Source organism: Pleurodeles waltl, chromosome 1_2, assembly GCF_031143425.1.
Source record: "Pleurodeles waltl isolate 20211129_DDA chromosome 1_2, aPleWal1.hap1.20221129, whole genome shotgun sequence".
NCBI classification, from domain to species: Eukaryota; Metazoa; Chordata; class Amphibia; order Caudata; family Salamandridae; genus Pleurodeles; species Pleurodeles waltl.
In genome coordinates this window covers 1,350,738,811-1,350,761,941 of record NC_090437.1, presented here as the reverse complement: position 1 = coordinate 1,350,761,941, position 23,131 = coordinate 1,350,738,811, and the positions used below count along the sequence as shown (strand labels likewise).

Below are 23,131 nucleotides of genomic sequence, written 5' to 3'. Positions count from 1 at the left end.
CTCCATGTTTCTTTTACAATATTTCATCTTGTTTTCCTACTTTCCTTCTTTCTTTCTCTCTTTCTAGTTTTCTTTTATATCTTTGTTGTTACTTCTCCTCCTTCCTGCCTCCTCCTTTCTTCTTACTTTCTTTCCCTTTAGTTTTTTATTTTTCTTTCTCCTATTTTGCTCCCTTTCTTTTTCGCTTTCCTCTTGTCCACCTCCCTTTTCTTCCATTCTTTGTTTGTGCCTTGTTCCAGCTGCGCTTCTTTTCCTTCTGGACCTGTTTCCTTCTTTGCAGTCTTCTTTCCTTTCCTCTTTCTTCTTCTCTGACTCCATTACCCTCTCCAGTGGCATCCTTGCTTCCCCTTTCTCTCACGCATGCGCCCCTTTGGGACCCCTTTGCTCGACCCCAAAGCTTTGCTAATTATCTTCTTCCCTTTGGCATGTATTGGCTTCCATCTTGTGGCCTAGAAATCACAGATAAAAGACAATAATGGAGAATACAAAACAAGTAACTCTGGCCCCCGCTGAAGCTGCTATAGCGGGGGTCGCTCCGCCCCCAGTCTCCGCCTCTTCACAGCAGGGGGTGAGAGGGAGGGTTTAACCCCAGGGATTGGGATGCTCAGTGCTGGTTACCCCCAGTAAACCCGGTCCGCAGAGTTGTTCCCCATCCCATGGCGCGTAGCTCATATTTGCACGTCACTGCCAGGGGGCTACCAGGCAGCACAGGTAATTATGGGGGCAGAGTTTGCACCCCACACTTCAGAGGCACTGAAATAGCCGGATTTCTGTCATTCCTTCCATCAGGGCGATCAGGACCCTGTCATGTCACAAATACCGACATCAGATGTGAGTTGCCCGGGGTTCTCCTTGTCGCCAACGCTACTCTGCATCTACTCCAGCTGAGGAGGCTGGTACCCCACGACTCAGCTACATCCAACCACTGTGTCATGACCTGTCATCTAGAGCACCTGTGAGGGACTCATGACACAAGTCACCGGCACACACAACATACCAGGTCAGTCAGAATGAGAAGCAGATGGTCAGAGGCCTTAGCACAATGACCCTTCAGCTAGCAGGGGCCATGATCAGGGGCAGAGAACAGGGCAGACAAGCTGACCATGGAGCTGACCCTGCAGTATCTCAGAGGAGAAGACTGGTCTGGGAGATGGGAACGGGTTATACAAGGACTGCCGTAGGGTGAAGCCAACACCAAGGACCACAGATCACGTGCAAACCTTCTCAAGAGCACAAGCCGCTCGCCAACTTTGCAGCAACAGTCGAAGGTCTCTGTTTGCTCTCAGTATCTCCAGAAGGTCACTTGATGTTACTGTGGACCAAGCCAAGGCTCGCTGGTGGGAAATGCTGCTGCTTGAGCACCTGCAATGGAGATAACTTACAAAAACTGATATCTTTCCACGCTAAGGTCTGCACGAAAGAGCTGTGAGTTTGAATCTAACCAGGGGCAGCGAAGCAGGATGAACTCCTCGTTCTTGCAGGCATCGCTTCTTCTGGCGGCTCTCGCTGCCGGGTGCACTAACGCTGAGGTTGTTGATAATTTCCTTGAGATACCAGAATGTGTCAGATCATTTCACCAGAAGCTGGAGCCCACAGGCCTCAGTTCCAACCGCACTGCAAGCATCTGTCAGCGCCTTGATGGGCTCTACTTCTACGCCACGCTTTACGATGTCAGCAGACGGATCCCCCTCTACTCAGCTTATGTCTTGGAAGTGTCCAACACTTCCCGACCAGACATCTCCTCCAGCAACTGGTATCTGGAGCCAATGGTAGGTCTTCTGTTCTTTAATCCACTGTTGTTAAAAACATGAGGGCATGTACACTGGCGCACAGCTTAGAGGACAGAGGGAAAGGAAGCAGAATCTCATCTCTAGGGCTTAATGGGCAACAATACACTGATGATCTAGCCCACATTCATGACTCCTGCAGCATCACGGGAGAACCCAGTGCCCTCTTCATGCACAGATAGACTCCTTGAGAGTTGGGACTGAACTCCAAGATTCAATGCATCGTCAGATTAATGTGCTCTAGAACCTCCGGGAGATTCCAAACCCCAGGATCTAGGGCGGGAGAATTGAAGCACAATGATGATGCACACCAATATTCATTATTTCTAGAGCTTCAAGAGTCATTCTGAAACCGAGGCACCCTCATATTTAGTTTGAGGTGAGAAGATACTTGTAAAGATTTCCAAAGGAGTGGTCATTGGGATTTCGGGAGGATCCCAATATCTTGGTGATACACACCCAGATCCATAATTCCTGGAGCGTCAGGGGATACACCCCAATACCCTGATGATGTGTACCCAGGTTCATCATATATAGAGCTTGAGGGATTAAAGGAGAGGAACACTAGTCCCTCTTACAATACACATATTTGTACGCTGTAAAGCCTCAAGGGAACCCTGTTACCTGTAATGGCGCCAATATTCATGATACTTGGAGCTTCAGTGGTTTCAGGTGGGAACCCCAAAACCTATTATCTAACCCAGTCCATTATCTGAGGAGCTTAAGGTGGAACCCAGCAGCTTCATCATGTGCAACTAGATCTGTGACCTCCACTTCAGGGGTGGTCTAACAACTTCATTATTCGCAACCAGATTCGTAATCTGAGCTTCGGGATGGTCTAACACTTTCATGTTGTGTACCGAGATTGAGCATGGTGGAGACTGCAAGGCATATTCTAAATCAGACAGCTGCGCACTTCTAAGATGGTGCATTTTGATTGGCTGCAGGTGGGTTTAGAGCAACCAAGAGATTCAGTGCTAGTGCCTGAGACAAGCCTAATCACAGCATCAATCGGCTATCAGTGCACCCTGTCCCCGAGAGCAGCCTGTGAAGATCAGAGCTTTATCAAGAACTAGAACGTTCACCTCACTCGCAGGATGTGCCTGGAGTGGGCGTCATGACATTGGAGAAGACAACTCGAGAATCACTGACCCCCATAATGCTCATTCACTTCATCCTTCTCTATAAGAAAGGCTTTACATGCATAAGATTCCATTGCAGAAAAATGGCGTCCTGGGCACCTCAGCTTTGCCATGAAGTTAGAGAGTTAGCGCTCTAGCTGTTCATTTGGACTCCGATGAAGTTAGGGTCCCAGTAGGATAATGGGGAATGAACTTACAAGTGGTTGCAGCTGTTGAAAATACATGTCACTCCTGCAGGCCATTTGTCCCTGACATGAATGAGGAAGATGTTTGAGAGGTTATAAAAATGTGTCCTCATTAGAACACTGTCTCCAGGGAAACCCCTTTATAGGCGCTCCTTCTTGTGACTTTCCAAAACCAAACCAACCCATTTCAATAGGATAAAGATGACAGAATATAATCACCAAAAATCCCACCAGGTGTACTTCTTGAAACCTTGCATGTAAATAGTCCTCTGAAAAACAAACCATTGAACCAGCAATCTCATAATAGATTTTAAAACTCTCGCTGATTCCAGATCCCAAGTAAACATTCTAGATTTGTAATGTTTGTGATTCTTGGAGATAGAGGACTAGGCAAATAACCAGTTTTCACTCCACCCTGCATGGCCACTTCAATGGTCTGATTTTCAATTCACTATTTCCAAGTGCGGAAGCCACCTCTAGGTGGGTGTTGACGCAGTAGAGTAGTGTAGGAGGCTAGACTGGCTTGTAGTGGGTACCAGAGGTACTTACACCTTGTGCCATGTCCAATTATCCCTTATTAGTGTAGAAGAGGTGTTTCTAGCAGCTTTGGCTGATAGAAGGTAGCTTAGCAGAGCAGCTTAGGCTGAACTAGGAGACGTGTGAAGCTACTACAGTACAACTAGTGTCATATGCACAATATCATAAGAAAACACAATACACAGATATACTAAAAATAAAGGTACTTTTTTTATGACAATATGCCAAAGTATCTCAGTGAGTACCCTCAGTATGAGGATAGCAATTATACACAAGATATATGTACACAATACCAAAAATATGCAGTAATAGCAAAAGGAAGTAATGCAAGCAATGTAAAGTTACAGTAGATTGGAATAGGAGCACATAGGTATAGGGGCAACACAAACCATATACTCCAAAGTGGAATGCGAACCACGAATGGACCCCAAACCTATGTGTGCTTGTAGAGGGTCACCTGGACTATAAGAAAACAGTGAGGGTTAGAAAAATAGCCCACCCCAAGACCCTGAGAAGTAGGTGTAAAGTCCACCTATAACCCCCAGAGAGCACAGAAGTCGTGATAGGGTTTTTTTTGCAAGGAAGACCAACACCAGCAAAGCAACAACAGTGGATTTCCAGACCTGAGTACCTGTGAAACAAGGGGACCAAGTCCAAGAGTCGCGACAATGTCAAGAGTGGGCAGATGCCCAGGAAATGCCAGCTGAGGATGCAAAGATGCTGCCACCAGATGGAAGAAGCTTTGGTTTCTGCAAAAACGAAGAGGACTAGGAACTTCCCCTTTGGAGGACTGATGTCCCATGTCGTGAAGGAGCTTGCAGAGGTGTTCCCACCCAGAAATACCACAAACAAGCCTTGCTAGCTGCAAGGGTTGCAGTTATGGTTTTTGGATGCTGCTGTGGCCCAGGAGGGACCAGGATGTCGCCACTTGGATGAGGAGACAGAGGGGGCATCCAGCAAGTCAGGGAGCCCTCACAGAAGCAGGCAGCACCCGCAGAAGTATGGGAACAGGCACTTGGAAGAGGAGTAAACCAGAGTCCACCCCAAGTCAGAAAAGGGAGTCCCACAACGCCGGAGGACAACTCAGAAGGTTGTGCACTGCAGGTTAGAGTGTCGGGACCCAGGCTTGGCTGTGCACGAAGGAAATCCTGGAAGAGTGCACAGGAGCCGGAGCAGCTGCAAATCGCGGGGTACCCAGCAATGCAGACTAGCGTGGGGAGGCAAGGACTTACCTCCACCAAACTTGGACTGGAGAGTCACTGGACTGTGTGAGTCACTTGGATAGAGTTGCTGAGTTCCAGGGACCACGCTCGTCGTGCTGAGAGGGGACCCAGAGGACCGGTGATGCAGTCTTTTGATGCCTGCGGTTGCAGGGGGAAGATTCCGTCGATCCACAGGAAATTTTTTCAGAGATCCTGGTGCAAGAAGGAGGCAGGCTACCCACAGAGCATGAACCACCAGGAAACAGTCGAGAAGGCGGCAGGATGAGCGATACAAGGTTGCAGTAGTCGTCTTTGCTACTTTGTTGCGGTTTTGCAGGCGTCCTGAGCAGTCAGCGGTCGATCCTTTGGCAGAAGGTGAAGAGGGAGATGCAGAGGAACTCTGATGAGCTCTTGCATTCGGTATCTGAAGAATTCCCCAAAGCAGAGACCCTAAATAGCCAGAAAAGGAGGTTTGGCTACCTAGGAAGGAGGATAGGCTAGTAAGAAAGGTAAGAGCCTATCAGAACGAGTCTCTGACGTCACCTGATGGCACTGGCCACTCAGAGCTATCCAGTGTGCCAGCAACACCTCTGTTTCCAAGATGGCAGAGGTCTGGGGCACACTGGAGGAGCTCTGGGCACCTCCCCTGGGAGGTGCAGGTCAGGGGAGTGGTCACTCCCCTTTCCTTTGTCCAGTTTCGCACCAGAGCAGGGCTGGGGGATCCCTAAACCGGTGTAGACTGGCTTATGCAGAGATGGGCTACTCCTCCCCAGCCTTCACACCTATTTCCAAAGGGAGAGGGTGTCCCACCCTCTCTCAGAGGAAATCCTTTGTTCTGCCTCCCTGGGCCAGGGCTGCCTGGACCCCAGGGGGGCAGAAACCTGTCTGAGGGGTTGGCAGCAGCAGCAGCTGCAGTGCACACCCTGAAAAGGCAGTTTGGCAGTACCCGGGTTCTGTGCTAGAGACCCAGGGGATCATGGAATTGTCTCCAATTCCATGATCTTAGACATGTTACATGGCCATGTTCGGAGTTACCATTGTGACGCTATACATAGGTAGTGACCTATGTATAGTGCACACGTGTAATGGTGTCCCCGCACTCACAAAGTCAGGGGAATTTGCCCTGAACGATGTGGGGGCACCTTGGCTAGTGCCAGGGTGCCCACCCACTAAGTAACTTTGCACCCAACCTTCACCAGGTGAAGGTTAGACATATAGGTGACTTATAAGTAACTTAAGTGCAGTGGTAAAGGTTGTGAAATAACGTGGACGTTATTTCACTCAGGCTGCACTGGCAGGCCTGTGTAAGAATTGTCAGATCTCCCTATGGGTGGCAAAAGAAATGCTGCAGCCCACAGGGATCTCCTGGAACCCCAATACCCTGGGTACCTCAGTACCATATACTAGGGAATTATAAGGGTGTTCCAGTATGCCAATGTGAATTGGTGAAATTGGTCACTAGCCTATTAGTGACAAATTTGGAAAGCAGAGAGAGCATAACCACTGAGGTTCTGGTTAGCAGAGCCTCAGTGAGACAGTTAGTCACTACACAGGTAACACATTCAGGCACTCTTATGAGCACTGGGGCCCTGGCTGGCAGGGTCCCAGTGACACATAACAAACATACTGAAAACATAGGGTTTTCACTATGAGCACTGGGCCCTGGCTGGCAGGATCCCAGTGAGACAGTGAAAACTCCCTGACATATACTCACAAACAGGCCAAAGGTGGGGGTAACAAGGCTAGAAAGAGGCTAGTTTCTCACAAGTAGCCCCTCTGCTTTGCATCCGGTCCTCTGATGCTACCCTGGCCAATACCTACCAAGCTGTGCCCCCCGGAGTGCTCAGTTATGGTACCTCAAGTCTGGATCTCCAGAGTCTGAGTGGGGATCCAGTTGGCTTAAGATACAGGCCCATGTTCATGTTCTCAAGAGCCTTGGGGGGGGTAGAGCCATCTACACTCTAGTGATGCCTTCTTCTGACTATCTATATTTATTTATCTATTGAGGTTTCGTTTCAGCACGGAGAAGGCTCGAGGGGTGCTTTACAAATTAATATTCTGTAGATGGAAACCAATTGTTAGGCACAATTGAGGGGAAAAGGTAACTTGGAAGACAACATATTAACACCAGTTGTACAACAGAAAATGAGATCTCTTAGGACACAACAAAGGAACAGATTGAGACAGTGGCGACAGCACCGGTCGGTGTTTGGGAGAGCTTATCATGCTCATGCAAGTCTGGAAGTGATGCTGAAAAAAAAAGATTTTAGGTCTGAAGGTTGACATTGTTGTGATGGCTGCTGGGGCTACACATACCCTAGGGGCACTTCCTGAGAATTAAGAGATATTTAAGAGGTTTTATGGCAGATATATTCCCGGAGCTGCAACAACCTAAGATGGTCAGGTTCTCTGCAAACAGTTTGGAGTTCCTCTAAATGAGGTTTTGTGCTTGATGCATGCTCGTTTGGAAATGTTTCCTGATCCATTAGAAACACTTAAGAGAGACATGGATCAGAGAGTTGAATTTCTTATAGCGAGTAGCTAACCTGTGCAAGGTTGCAGCACGTTGTGTGGATTTCGGTCGAGATGCATCACAAATCGGTGCTGTTGCATGGTTCAGAGATGCGGCAAGCCGGCAGTGTGAGATCTGGATGCATTGAGTAGCCTAACTGCACAAGGTTGTGGCGCATTGCGTGGATTTGAGTCAATGCATCATGCAGCGGAGCCGTTGCGCCAGTTTTGAGCTGGGGCAAGCCTGCGGTGTGAGATCCGGATGCGTTGAGTAGCCAATCTGTGCAAGGTTGCCCACATTGCGTGGATTCGAGTCGAGATGCATCATGCATCAGAGCCGTTGCGCCAGTTTTGAGATGGGGCAAGCCTGCGGTGTGAGATCCAGATTCGTTGAGTAGCTAACCTGCACAAGGTTGCAGCACGTGTGTGGATTTGGATCGAGATGCATCACGCAGCGGATGCAAGATGGGGAAGGCCTGCAGTGTGAGATGGATGCATTGAGGAGCTAACCTCCACAAGGTTGTAGCACGTTGCGTGGATTTTAGTCGAGGTGCGTCACACATTGGTGCTGTTGCATGGTTCAGAGATGGGGCAAGCCTGCGGTGTGAGATCAGGATGCATCGAGTAGCGTAACTGTGCAAGGTTGCGGCGCATTGCATGGATTAGAGTTGAAATGCATCACGCAGCAGAGTTGTTGCGCCAGTTTCGAGATAGGGCAAGCCTGCGGTATGAGACACGGATACATTGAGCAGCCAACCTGTGCAAGGTTGCAGCACGTTGCGTGGATTTGGGTCGAGATGCGTCATGCAGCAGAGCTGTTGCGCGGTTCGAGATGGGGCAAGCCTGCGGTATGAAATCCAGATGCGTTGAGTATCCAACCTGCACAAGGTTGCATTACGTTGCGGGGATTTGGGTCGAGATGCGTCATGCAGTGGAGCTGTTGCATGGTTCTGAGATGGGGCAAGCCTACGGTGTGAGATCCACATGCCTTAAGTAGCCAACCTGACAGCAAAATGAAGTGCCGCTTTGAGAGACGCAGCTTCAGAGTTCATTCTGTTTGCTCTTACAATAGCTTCCAGTAGCTCTTCAGGCATATATCATACCTTAAGTGTTCCATCTTTGAAATGTACCTTAGATTCAGTGTGCGATTGTTAGTTCTGAGGAACAGACATCTTAGCTGCCTGCAGACAGACCTATTGATGTCAATACACTGAGTGGGCTTTGGGTCAGCCCCTTGCACGTGATTGGATGAACTGCACCGAGTGGGCTTTGGATCAGCCTCTTCCTCATGATTGGAGGGTTTTGTGGTCTATTTCAGCTGTGCGCTCCATGTTCTTGTGCTTGTCCCGCCCAGAAGCGTCACATAGTTCCAATCAGATGAGTTATGTGCTGACTTGAGAGGAGCCTAGAGGCAGTTTTAGCTCCATCGCCAAAGAGAGGGGGAGGCGGGGGGGCTTCCCATCAGCCCTTTGCTTACATTGTCTGTTCTTGTTTCTCACACTTTTCACTTTCTCACTTTTCACTTAACAGCAGAGACAGTGGGTCGCTCCCTTCAGTCACTTGCAAAGACTGCATCTCATGTGTGCATCCGCCTAAAGGGTAACCAGGATGAAGGGTAACCATCCTAAAGGGTAACCAGCCTGCCAGGCTCAGAAGTTTGAAGGCCCTTGTGTTTGTCAGTGATTGACAGCACCTATGTCTGCTTTAGGGTCACCACAGTCTTCCAGAACAATCAAGACCTCTCTTCAAAGCTTTATTGCACTCACAACTATAACCCACCTTTGCTATGTTTATTTGGCCTCTTGAAAGTAAGCACCATTTGTCAGAGCAACAAAACTGCATATTCAAATGTGCATGTGGAAGCCAGGCCCTTCAGCTGGTGAGGGATCCTTCAGGGACTTGTATCTGACTCAAGAGAGACACCAGGGAACACCTGAGGGTCTGCAGCTCTGCCTAGGACTTTAGGGACTTCAGGTAACGTCTTGGGGTGCTGCAGCTTATCCAAAGCCTTGTTTTCAAGCTCTTATGTGACTTTGTGGATTACAGGTTTGTGACTCAAGAGGGACTATCTAATAACTTGCAAAATATTGTGAAAGACTCTTCAAGCAGCTGCGTCAGACTCGGGAGGGACATTCAGTACCACCTTGCAGTACACCTCTCCATGGCGGGGCATGTGCTTCTTTGCTCTTTCCCTCTGTTTTCCTGCAAGGCCGCTTAATCCCATGTCTGTTCACACCTGTTTTTACATTTTTATTCCCTGTTCTAACCTGGCTGCGTGCAAGGTGAGAACAGTAAAATGGGCAGTGCATCAGGATGCATGCATGAGTATCTGCAGCCATCTTTGAATTGTGTTTTTTTATGTGCAAAACCCATTGTAAGATGGCCAGCCATGCGTGCATAATCAGCAAAAACCATTGCCAAAACCAATAGCCTTGGCAATCCGAGCCCTGTTGGATTTACCAATGCTTGTTTAAATCTCTATTATCGTTAGTGTCAATCTGTTTTCTGTTTCTTTGAATAACAGATGCAATATCACACATCACAAACACCCACTGCTGGTTTCTTGTGTGTGTTTGACTTCAGCCTATTGGGAAGATAAAATGTATCCACAATAAAAAGTTTAAAAATCCCTGGTAGGAAGTGCCCAAGACATGCACCGCTATATATCCCAAATTACACAAACGTGTTCCTAATGATATTTGCTTAAAAATATAGAAGGGAGAACTTCCTGTACCTAAAGCTTCTCACTCCTGTCTCTGGTGTGGGAAGGTTATTTTGTAACTTCATGTAAGAGCAGCCATGTTGAACCCCCCCTGACCTGTGCCATGTCTGCTCTTCACTCAGTCGCTCCACGCGTTCCTCTGCATTAGTCTTACTTAGACGTCATGACATAGATATATAGATTTATATAGATTACCTGGTGGTGGTCGCCACTAGGTAATATAGTTAGGACCTAGTTTCTATATAAAAGGCCTTTTTTTTCTCACCTATATCTTTGGCACTGCTTGATAAATCTTCACGAAACTTACCAAAACAAATTGCCTGTCCCATCAGATGCTGACTAGTAAGTTTCAGGGAGATCGGTCCAGGGGGTGAGAAAAAAGGGGGGGTTCCAAAACCCGTTTTCCAAATTCTTTTCCCATAGGGATTTTGAACAGCGATAACCCAAAAACTACTTGATGGAATTTTACTAAATTTTGCAGGAAGGTAGGTTCTTGTCCAAAATGAGTGCTGTTTTTGTTTTGGTGTAATTCAGCTCAGTAGTTTTAGAGAAAATCCAAATTGTATATCTAGGGACCTGAAGGATTCGCAACCACTCCCGATCGTGTGCAGAGATATGATTAACTGACAACACTTCAAAAACAGAAGTCACAGTGTTGTCCCAAAAGCCGAGTCCCCAAAAAAGTTAAAAGGCTAAAAAATATATATTTTTATTTTACGAGTGGAAGTGCGGTGAATCCGTGACTCCGCTCATAACATTTTTTTTTAAAAACAAAGCACTGTCTCCCGTGGTTCATTAGTCTAATGCCCCTGGGTGGTCCAAGTGGGCTCCGAGCCTCCTCCCTGCAGCCCTTGGACCACCACCTCCGCAGGGTTTTGTTTTGATATGTGCAGGGTGGGCGCTCAACGCCCTCCCACTGGCCCGGGGACCACCACATCCCCAGGGCTTTTAGAATGTGAGATATTAAAGCCTCAATAAACTCTATCTCTTTCCCTCTCACTTTCTATATCTCCTTCTCTCTTTCAATCAGTTTCTTACAGTCAGACACTTACACATCCACTCACAGACCCACTGACTCTCTCATGCACCCACTCACAAACCCGCGCACACACTGATGCACCCAGTAAAACACTGTTCTACGTGCTCTCACACGCAGACAGACAATCTGACAGCTACTCTCACCCCCAGATATACCCTCTCTGACCTATTCTCACACCCATAGAAGCCGCAGCCAACCCCTGCCGTGCACGGCCAAAGCGCTGTGCACATCGAGGTTTTGAGTGATTAGGGGGTGTTGGCCGCAGGGTTTGGCTGCAGGCCAGGTGTAGGAGGCTGGACTGGCTTGTAGTGAGTACCAAGGGGTACTTGCACCTTGCACCAGGCCCAGTTATCCCTTATTAGTGTATAGGGTGTCTAGCAGCTTAGGCTGATAGATAATGGTAGCTTAGCAGAGCAGCTTAGGCTGAACTAGGAGACGTGTGAAGCTACTACAGTACCACTTAGTGTCATATGCACAATATCATAAGAAAACACAATACACAGTTATACTAAAAATAAAGGTACTTTATTTTTATGACAATATGCCAAAGTATCTTAGAGTGTACCCTCAGTGAGAGGATAGGAAATATACACAAGATATATATACACAATAGCAAAAATATGCAGTATAGTCTTAGAAAACAGTGCAAACAATGTATAGTTACAATAGGATGCAATGGGGAAACATAGGGATAGGGGCAACACAAACCATATACTCCAAAGGTGGAATGCGAACCACGAATGGACCCCAAACCTATGTCACCTTGTAGAGGGTCGCTGGGACTATTAGAAAATAGTGAGAGTTAGAAAAATAACCCTCCCCAAGACCCTGAAAAGTGAGTGCAAAGTGCACTAAAGTTCCCCTAAGGACAAAGTAGTCGTGTTAGAGGAATAATGCAGGAAAGACACAAACCAGCAATGCAACAACTGTGGATTTCCAATCTAGGGTACCTGTGGAACAAGGGGACCAAGTCCAAAAGTCACAAGCAAGTCGGAGATGGGCAGATGCCCAGGAAATGCCAGCTGCGGGTGCAAAGAAGCTTCTACTGGACAGAAGAAGCTGAGGTTTCTGCAGGAACAAAAAGGGCTAGAGACTTCCCCTTTGGTGGACGGATCCCGCTCGCCGTGGAGAGTCGTGCAGAAGTGTTTTACCGCCGAAAGAACGCCAACAAGCCTTGCTAGCTGCAAATCGTGCGGTTAGCGTTTTTGGACGCTGCTGAGGCCCAGGAGGGACCAGGAGGTCGCAAATTGGACCTGAAGAGAAAGGGGACGTCGAGCAAGACAAAGAGCCCTCACTGAAGCAGGTAGCACCTGGAGAAGTGCCAGAAACAGGCACTACGAGGATGTGTGAAACGGTGCTCGCCGAAGTTGCACAAAGGAGTCCCACGTCGCCGGAGACCAACTTAGAAAGTCGTGCAATGCAGGTTAGAGTGCCGTGGACCCAGGCTTGGCTGTGCACAAAGGATTTCCGCCGGAAGTGCACAGGGGCTGGAGTAGCTGCAAAGTCGCGGTTCCCAGCAATGCAGCCCAGCGAGGTGAGGCAAGGACTTACCTCCACCAAACTTGGACTGAAGAGTCACTGGACTGTGGGGGTCACTTGGACAGAGTCGCTGGATTCGAGGGACCTCGCTCGTCGTGCTGAGAGGAGACCCAAGGGACCGGTAATGCAGCTTTTTGGTGCCTGCGGTTGCAGGGGGAAGATTCCGTCGACCCACGGGAGATTTCTTCGGAGCTTCTGGTGCAGAGAGGAGGCAGACTACCCCCACAGCATGCACCACCAGGAAAACAGTCGAGAAGGCGGCAGGATCAGCGTTACAGAGTTGCAGTAGTCGTCTTTGCTACTATGTTGCAGGTTTGCAGGCTTCCAGCGCGGTCAGCAGTCGTTTCCTTATCAGAAGGTGAAGAGAGAGATGCAGAGGAACTCGGATGAGCTCTTGCATTCGTTATCTAAAGTTTCCCCAGAGACAGAGACCCTAAATAGCCAGAAAAGAGGGTTTGGCTACCTAGGAGAGAGGATAGGCTACTAACACCTGAAGGAGCCTATCAGCAGGAGTCTCTGACGTCACCTGGTGGCACTGGCCACTCAGAGCAGTCCAGTGTGCCAGCAGCACCTCTGTTTCCAAGATGGCAGAGGTCTGGAGCACACTGGAGGAGCTCTGGACACCTCCCAGGGGAGGTGCAGGTCAGGGGAGTGGTCACTCCCCTTTCCTTTGTCCAGTTTCGCGCCAGAGCAGGGGCTAAGGGGTCCCTGAACCGGTGTAGACTGGCTTATGCAGAATTGGGCACATCTGTGCCCAACAAAGCATTTCCAGAGGCTGGGGGAGGCTACTCCTCCCCTGCCTTCACACCATTTTCCAAAGGGAGAGGGTGTCACACCCTCTCTCAGAGGAAGTTCTTTGTTCTGCCATCCTGGGCCAGGCCTGGCTGGACCCCAGGAGGGCAGATGCCTGGCTGAGGGGTTGGCAGCAGCAGCAGCTGCAGTGAAACCCCAGGAAGGGCAGTTTGGCAGTACCAGGGTCTGTGCTACAGACCACTGGGATCATGGAATTGTACCAACAATGCCAGGATGGCATAGAGGGGGCAATTCCATGATCATAGACATGTTACATGGCCATATTCGGAGTTACCATTGTGAAGCTACATATAGGTAGTGACCTATATGTAGTGCACGCGTGTAATGGTGTCCCCGCACTCACAAAGTTCAGGGAATTGGCTCTGAACAATGTGGGGGCACCTTGGCTAGTGCCAGGGTGCCCTCACACTAAGTAACTTTGCACCTAACCTTTACCAGGTAAAGGTTAGACATATAGGTGACTTATAAGTTACTTAAGTGCAGTGAAAAATGGCTGTGAAATAACGTGGACGTTATTTCACTCAGGCTGCAGTGGCAGGCCTGTGTAAGAATTGTCAGAGCTCCCTATGGGTGGCAAAAGAAATGCTGCAGCCCATAGGGATCTCCTGGAACCCCAATACCCTGGGTACCTCAGTACCATATACTAGGGAATTATAAGGGTGTTCCAGTAAGCCAATGTAAATTGGTAAAAATGGTCACTAGCCTGTTAGTGACAATTTGGAAAGAAATGAGAGAGCATAACCACTGAGGTTCTGATTAGCAGAGCCTCAGTGAGACAGTTAGTCACTACACAGGTAACACATTCAGGCACACTTATGAGCACTGGGGCCCTGGGTTACCAGGGTCCCAGTGACACATACAACTAAAACAACATATATACAGTGAAAAATGGGGGTAACATGCCAGGCAAGATGGTACTTTCCTACACAACCCCCCCCAAACGAAGGACAATAAGACTAGCCATGACCTGATGAGTCTTCATTGTCTAAGTGGAAATATCTGGAGAGTCCATCTGCATTGGAGTGGCTACTCCCAGGTCTATGTTCCACTGTATAGTCCATTCCCTGTAGGGATATGGACCACCTCAACAATTTAGGATTTTCACCTTTCATTTGTTTTAGCCAAAGTAGAGGTTTGTGGTCTGTCTGAACAATGAAGTGAGTGCCAAACAGGTATGGCCTCAACTTCTTCAGAGCCCAGACCACAGCAAAGGCCTCCCTCTCAATGGCAGACCAACGCTTTTCTCTAGGGGTCAACCTTCTACTAATAAAAGCAACAGGTTGATCCTGGCCCTCAGAATTAAGTTGTGATAGGACTGCCCCTACTCCTAATTCAGATGCATCAGTTTGGACATAGAATTTTTTAGAGTAACAAGGGCTTTTCAGGACAGGTGCAGAGCACATGGCCTGCTTCAGCTCCTCAAAAGCTTTCTGACAGTTTGCTGTCTATAATACCTTTTTAGGCATTTTCTTGGATGTGAGGTCATTAAGAGGGGCTGCAATGGAGCCATAGTTCTTAATGAACCTCCTGTAATACCCAGTGAGGCCTAGGAAGGCTCTCACCTGAGTCTGAGTGGTAGGGGGAACCCAATCAATAATTGTTTGGATTTTCCCCTGAAGTGGTGCAATCTGTTCCCCACCAACAAGGTGTCCCAGATAAACCACCTTACCCTGCCCTATCTGGCACTTTGAAGCCTTGATAGTGAGGCCTGCCTTTTGCAGGGCCTCCAAAACTTTCCATAGGTGGACCAGGTGATCATCCCAGCTGGAGCTAAAGACAGCTATATCGTCCAAATATGCTGCACTGAAAGCTTCCAGCCCTTGCAGGACTGTGTTCACCAACCTCTGAAAAGTGGCAGGTGCATTTTTCAAACCAAAAGGCATTACAGTAAACTGGTAATGTCCTAAAATGGTAGAAAATGCAGTCTTAGGTTTAGCATCTTCTGATAATTTGATCTGCCAATACCCTGCAGTCAAATCAAAAGTGCTTAGATACTTGGCAGATGCCAGTGTATCTATAAGCTCATCTGCCCTGGGTATAGGGTGAGCATCAGTTTTGGTTACCAAGTTGAGACCTCTATAATCTACACAAAACCGCATTTCCTTCTTTCCATCTTTGGAATGGGGTTTTGGTACCAGTACCACAGGAGAAGCCCATGGACTGTCAGAGTGCTCAACTACTCCTAGTTCTAACATTTTCTGGACCTCTTGCTTTATGCAGTCCCTGACATGGTCAGGCTGCCTATAGATCTTACTTTTGACAGGTAAACTGTCTCCAGTATCTATAGTGTGCTCACACCAAGAAGTGGTACCTGGCACAGTAGAGAAGAGTTCAGAGAATTGATCTAGGAGATTTATGCAATTATCTTTCTGCTCAGCAGTAAGACAATCAGCCAAAACTACACCTTCCACAAGAGCATCTTGTTCTGTGGAAGAGAAGAGATCAGGTAGAGGATCACTGTCTTCTTCCTGTCCCTCATCAGTTGCCATGAGCAGGGTGAGATCAGCCCTGTCATAGTAGGGTTTCAGGCGGTTGACATGGAGCACCCTAAGGGGACTCCTGGCAGTGCCTAAGTCAACTAAATAGGTGACTTCTCCCTTCTTTTCAACAATTGTGTGGGGACCACTCCACTTATCTTGGAGTGCTCTTGGGGCCACAGGCTCCAAGACCCACACTTTCTGTCCTGGTTGGTACTGAACCAAAACAGCCTTCTGATCATGCCATTGCTTCTGGAGCTCTTGGCTGGCCTGAAGGTTTTTACTGGCCTTTTTCATGTACTCAGCCATCCTTGATCTGAGGCCAAGTACATAGTCCACAATATCCTGCTTAGGAGCTTTTAAAGGTTGTTCCCAACCCTCCTTTACAAGTGTGAGTGGACCCCTAACAGGGTGTCCAAAAAGAAGTTCAACGGGGCTGAAGCCCACTCCTTTCTGGGGTACCTCCCTGTAGGCAAAAAGGAGGCATGGTAGAAGGATATCCCATCTCCTGCGGAGTTTTTCAGGGAGACCCATAATCATGCCTTTGAGAGTTTTATTAAATCTCTCCACCAGTCCATTTGTTTGTGGATGATAGGGTGTTGTGAACTTGTACGTTACACCACACTCCTTCCACATGGCCTTTAAGTATGCAGACATGAAATTGCTTCCCCTGTCTGATACTACTTCCTTTGGGAAGCCCACCCTGGAAAATATTCCCAGGAGGGCTTTTGCCACTGCAGGAGCTGTAGTGGTCCTTAAAGGAATAGCTTCAGGATATCTTGTGGCATGGTCCACTACCACCAAGATAAACCTATTGCCTGAAGCAGTAGGAGGGTCAAGGGGGCCAACTATGTCAACCCCTACCCTTTCAAAGGGAACCCCAACCACAGGCAGTGGGATAAGGGGTGCCTTTGGGGTGCCACCTGTCTTGCCACTGGCTTGACAGGTTTCACAGGACTTACAAAATTCCTTTGTGTCCTCAGACATTCTAGGCCAATGAAACAGGGGAACAAGCCTGTCCCAAGTTTTCATTTGTCCTAGATGCCCAGCTAAGGGAATGTCATGTGCCAGTGTTAGGAGGAACTTTCTGTACTCCTGAGGAATCACTAATCTCCTGGCAGCTCCAGGTTTAGGATCCCTATGCTCAGTGTACAAGAGGTTGTCCTCCCAGTAAACTCTGTGAGAGTCACTGACATCCCCATTAGCCTGTTTGACAGCTTGCTGTCTGAGACCCTCTAATGTGGGACAGGTTTGCTGTGCCACACTCAGCTCCTCTCTGGCAGGCCCCCCTTCACCCAAAAGCTCAGCAGTGTCTGCTTCCAGCTCCTCTGGTGTAGGTTCTGCACAGGGAGGGAATTCTTCTTCCTCAGAAGTAGAATCCACTGTAGAGGGAGGGATAGTAGGAAGTGGTTTGCTTCTACTAGCCCTAGCTTTAGGGAGCACTTGGTCCATTGTTCCAGGATCCAAGCTTCCCTGTCCTTTTTGCTTTTTGGCCTGAGCCCTTGTCAAAGCAAAAATATGCCCTGGGATGCCCAGCATTGCTGCATGGGCCTCCAACTCCACATCTGACCAAGCTGATGTCTCCAAATCATTCCCTAATAGACAGTCTACAGGTAAATCTGAAGCTACCACAACTTTCTTTGGACCAGTAACCCCCCCCCAGTTGAGATTAACAACAGCCATGGGGTGGCTAAGTGTGTTGTTGTGAGCATCGGAACTGGTGACCAAGTAGGTGTTGTTCAGGGTGGACCAGTTTCTCTATGACCATAGTCACACTGGCACCAGTGTCCCTGTAGGCCTGAACCTCAACACCATTTATTAGGGGTAGCTGCTTGTACTTATCCATATTAAGGGGACAAGCAACTAAGGTGGCTAAATCAATAGCCCCCTCAGAGACTAACACAGCCTCTGTGGCCTCCCTAACAAGGCCAACCCCAACTAAATTACCAAAAGTGAGCCCAGCTACTCCCTTGGATTGGCTATTAGTAGGTTTGCTCCCACCACCACTGCTATTAGTAGGGACACTAGGTGTAGCAGTAGGGGTTGTAGTGGTAGGAGCATTGGTGCCTTTCTTTGGACAACTGGGATCTGTTGTCCAATGGCCTTTTATTTTACATAAATAGCACCATGGTTTCTTTTCCTTGTTCTGATTAAAAGAGGATTTGGACCCACCACCCCCACCAGAGTGTTTTTGTGGGCCTGATGAAGACTCATTTTTAGATTTGTCCCCACCCTTGTCTGAAGACTTACCATCCTTCTTTTTGTTGCCATCTTTGTCACCCCCTGTATGAACTTTTCTGTTCACTCTTGTTCTGACCCATTTGTCTGCCTTCATTCCCAATTCTTGGGGAGAGGTCAGATCAGAGTCCACAAAGTACTGGTGCAACAAATCAGACACACAATTATTAAGAATATGCTCTCTCAGGATTAAGTTATACAGGCTGTCATAATCAGTAACTTTACTGCCATGTAACCACCCCTCCAAGGCCTTCACTGAATGGTCAATGAAATCAACCCAGTCTTGTGAAGACTCCTTTTTAGTCTCTCTGAACTTTATCCTGTACTGTTCAGTGGTTAAGCCATAACCATCCAGGAGTGCATTCTTAAGAACTTGGTAATTATTAGCATCATTTTCTTTCACAGTAAGGAGCCTATCCCTACCTTTTCCACTAAATGATAGCCATAGGATAGCAGCCTACTGCCTTTGAGGGACATCCTGTACAACACAGGCCCTCTCAAGTGCAGCAAACCACTTGTTAACGTCATCCCCCTCCTTATAAGGGGGAACTATCTTGTGCAGATTCCTGGAATCATGCTCTTTTGCAGGATGACTATGGGGAATACTGCTGCTGCCACCATGGGTATCTAAACCCAACTTCTGCCTTTCCTTCTCTAATTCAAAAGACTGTCTATCCAAATCCAGCTGTTGCTTTTTAAGCTTCAGTCTGGTTTGTTCCACCCTCAACTTATTGAGTTCCCTCTCTAACATTCTGTCATCAGGGTTGGTGGGAGGGACATTCCTAGAAACAGAGCTATGATGGGAATGAACAGAAGGAGACCTGTCCCTTACAGAAGCCACCCTAACAGCTTGGTTAACAGAAACATTACTACCAGTATGGTGAGAATAAATGCTTTTGCTATGATGTGAGACAACACTATTTGTGTGGTGTGGCTCATCATCATTCCCAACTATGCTAGACTGTCTAGTAATGGGCAGGCTAGGAAGTTTCTTTCCTGAATCTTTTCCTGGGGGAGTCCCTGAATCAGATTGAGAACTATTAGGTACTTTTTCAACAGATGAGGCACCTATGGCCTTATCCTGTTCTCTAAGCATGTTAAGTAACAGTTCCAAGGAAGGATTCTTCCCTACACTCAAACCTCTCTCTATACAGAGACTCCTTGCTCTTTTCCAGCTAAGGTTGTCATATGCAAGTTTGGACAGATCAACATTTTGGCCTGTGCCAGACATTTTTAGAGAGAGTTAAAGTGATAGAAAAAGAGAAAAAAGTTTTCAGAACTTTTTGGAAAGACAGAAAAAAACTTTTTAAACTTTTTAGAACTTTTTAGAAAGTTAGAAGTACTTTTCAGCACTTAGAAAAGAGTGAAAAGAGGAAATGCAAAACTTTTTGGCTATGTGTATATACACTGACCTTGTTTTGTATATTTTTCTCTTATGAAAAGTACAATGACAAGAGTGGTAAGTAGTCTCAAAGCACTGATCCCACCACTGCACAACCAATGTAGGAGGCTGGACTGGCTTGTAGTGAGTACCAAGGGGTACTTGCACCTTGCACCAGGCCCAGTTATCCCTTATTAGTGTATAGGGTGTCTAGCAGCTTAGGCTGATAGATAATGGTAGCTTAGCAGAGCAGCTTAGGCTGAACTAGGAGACGTGTGAAGCTACTACAGTACCACTTAGTGTCATATGCACAATATCATAAGAAAACACAATACACAGTTATACTAAAAATAAAGGTACTTTATTTTTATGACAATATGCCAAAGTATCTTAGAGTGTACCCTCAGTGAGAGGATAGGAAATATACACAAGATATATATACACAATAGCAAAAATATGCAGTATAGTCTTAGAAAACAGTGCAAACAATGTATAGTTACAATAGGATGCAATGGGGAAACATAGGGATAGGGGCAACACAAACCATATACTCCAAAAGTGGAATGCGAACCACGAATGGACCCCAAACCTATGTGACCTTGTAGAGGGTCGCTGGGACTATTAGAAAATAGTGAGAGTTAGAAAAATAACCCTCCCTAAAACCCTGAAAAGTGAGTGCAAAGTGCACTAAAGTTCCCCTAAGGACAAAGTAGTCGTGTTAGAGGAATAATGCAGGAAAGACACAAACCAGCAATGCAAAAACTGTGGATTTCCAATCTAGGGTACCTGTGGAACAAGGGGACCAAGTCCAAAAGTCACAAGCAAGTCGGAGATGGGCAGATGCCCAGGAAATGCCAGCTGCGGGTGCAAAGAAGCTTCTACTGGACAGAAGAAGCTGAGGTTTCTGCAGGAACGAAAAGGGCTAGAGACTTCCCCTTTGGTGGACGGATCCCTCTCGCCGTTGAGAGTCGTGCAGAAGTGTTTTCCCGCCGAAAGAACGCCAACAAGCCTTGCTAGCTGCAAATCGTGCAGTTAGCGTTTTTGGACGCTGCTGAGGCCCAGGAGGGACCAGGAGGTCGCAAATTGGACCTGAAGAGAGAGGGGACGTCGAGCAAGACAAAGAGCCCTCACTGAAGCAGGTAGCACCCGGAGAAGTTCCAGAAACAGGCACTATGAGGATGCGTGAAACAGTGCTCGCCGAAGTTGCACAAAGGAGTCCCACGTCGCCGGAGACCAACTTAGAAAGTCGTGCAATGCAGGTTAGAGTGCCGTGGACCCAGGCTTGGCTGTGCACAAAGGATTTCCGCCGGAAGTGCACAGGGGCCGGAGTAGCTACAAAGTTGCGGTTCCCAGCAATGCAGCCCAGCGAGGTGAGGCAAGGACTTACCTCCACCAAACTTGGACTGAAGAGTCACTGGACTGTGGGGGTCACTTGGACAGAGTTGCTGGATTCGAGGGACCTCGCTCGTTATGCTGAGAGGAGACCCAAGGGACCGGTAATGCAGCTTTTTGGTGCCTGCGGTTGCAGGGGGAAGATTCCGTCGACCCACGGGAGATTTCTTCGGAGCTTCTGGTGCAGAGAGGAGGCAGACTACCCCCACAGCATGCACAAGCAGGAAAACAGTCGAGAAGGCGGCAGGATCAGCGTTACAGAGTTGCAGTAGTCGTCTTTGCTACTATGTTGCAGGTTTGCAGGCTTCCAGCGCGGTCAGCAGTCGTTTCCTTATCAGAAGGTGAAGAGAGAGATGCAGAGGAACTCGGATGAGCTCTTGCATTCGTTATCTAAAGTTTCCCCAGAGACAGAGACCCTAAATAGCCAGAAAAGAGGGTTTGGCTACCTAGGAGAGAGGATAGGCTACTAACACCTGAAGGAGCCTATCAGCAGGAGTCTCTGATGTCACCTGGTGGCACTGGCCACTCAGAGCAGTCCAGTGTGCCAGCAGCACCTCTGTTTCCAAGATGGCAGAGGTCTGGAGCACACTGGAGGAGCTCTGGACACCTCCCAGGGGAGGTGCAGGTCAGGGGAGTGGTCACTCCCCTTTCCTTTGTCCAGTTTCGCGCCAGAGCAGGGGCTAAGGGGTCCCTGAACCGGTGTAGACTGGCTTATGCAGAATTGGGCACATCTGTGCCCAACAAAGCATTTCCAGAGGCTGGGGGAGGCTACTCCTCCCCTGCCTTCACACCATTTTCCAAAGGGAGAGGGTGTCACACCCTCTCTCAGAGGAAGTTCTTTGTTCTGCCATCCTGGGCCAGGCCTGGCTGGACCCCAGGAGGGCAGATGCCTGGCTGAGGGGTTGGCAGCAGCAGCAGCTGCAGTGAAACCCCAGGAAGGGCAGTTTGGCAGTACCAGGGTCTGTGCTACAGACCACTGGGATCATGGAATTGTACCAACAATGCCAGGATGGCATAGAGGGGGCAATTCCATGATCATAGACATGTTACATGGCCATATTCGGAGTTACCATTGTGAAGCTACATATAGGTAGTGACCTATATGTAGTGCACGCGTGTAATGGTGTCCCCGCACTCACAAAGTTCAGGGAATTGGCTCTGAACAATGTGGGGGCACCTTGGCTAGTGCCAGGGTGCCCTCACACTAAGTAACTTTGCACCTAACCTTTACCAGGTAAAGGTTAGACATATAGGTGACTTATAAGTTACTTAAGTGCAGTGAAAAATGGCTGTGAAATAACGTGGACGTTATTTCACTCAGGCTGCAGTGGCAGGCCTGTGTAAGAATTGTCAGAGCTCCCTATGGGTGGCAAAAGAAATGCTGCAGCCCATAGGGATCTCCTGGAACCCCAATACCCTGGGTACCTCAGTACCATATACTAGGGAATTATAAGGGTGTTCCAGTAAGCCAATGTAAATTGGTAAAAATGGTCACTAGCCTGTTAGTGACAATTTGGAAAGAAATGAGAGAGCATAACCACTGAGGTTCTGATTAGCAGAGCCTCAGTGAGACAGTTAGTCACTACACAGGTAACACATTCAGGCACACTTATGAGCACTGGGGCCCTGGGTTACCAGGGTCCCAGTGACACATACAACTAAAACAACATATATACAGTGAAAAATGGGGGTAACATGCCAGGCAAGATGGTACTTTCCTACACCAGGTCTTGAAGGCAACCTCTCCTGCGCACGGGTGAAAGCTGTGCACAGTGCAAGGTTCGGTGCTTATAAGAGGTTGGCATCAGGGCAAAGGCCGTGCACATCGGTGGTTCAATTAATGTATTGTAATTAAAATTACTATATGCTAAAAAAACAAAGGTTACAGGGACGTTATAGCGAGGCTCATATTTTAACCGCAGCAAACCCAAACTCACCAGTTGTAGTTAGAGTTACCTCAATTACCTAAACCTCACGCCCTCCCCGTGCATTGCTAATTACCCTACAAATTACGGCACCCATGGCATCTTTCATAACAACATTGATAATATCAATGTAATATTTGTAGTAAAAAAAATTATGAAAACAATGTGCATGGTGAGGGTGCTAGTTATAGTTACCTCAGAGCATGAGTTATAGGTACTTGAGATAACTCTAACTATAACT

The 23,131-nt window shown here is 47.9% G+C and overlaps 1 protein-coding gene across 1 annotated transcript in view; it reads left to right on the top strand.

Moving 5' to 3' along the window:
* Positions 1 to 1,436: 1,436 nt before the first annotated feature.
* LOC138252811 (endonuclease domain-containing 1 protein-like) overlaps positions 1,437 to 23,131 on the top strand; it is a 31,530-nt gene continuing 9,835 nt past the window's right edge. Inside the window, exon 1 of the mRNA XM_069205769.1 lies at positions 1,437 to 1,769. Coding sequence (XP_069061870.1) covers positions 1,461 to 1,769 — 309 coding nt within the window. The 5' untranslated portion in view covers positions 1,437 to 1,460. The remainder of the gene's footprint in view (positions 1,770 to 23,131) is intronic.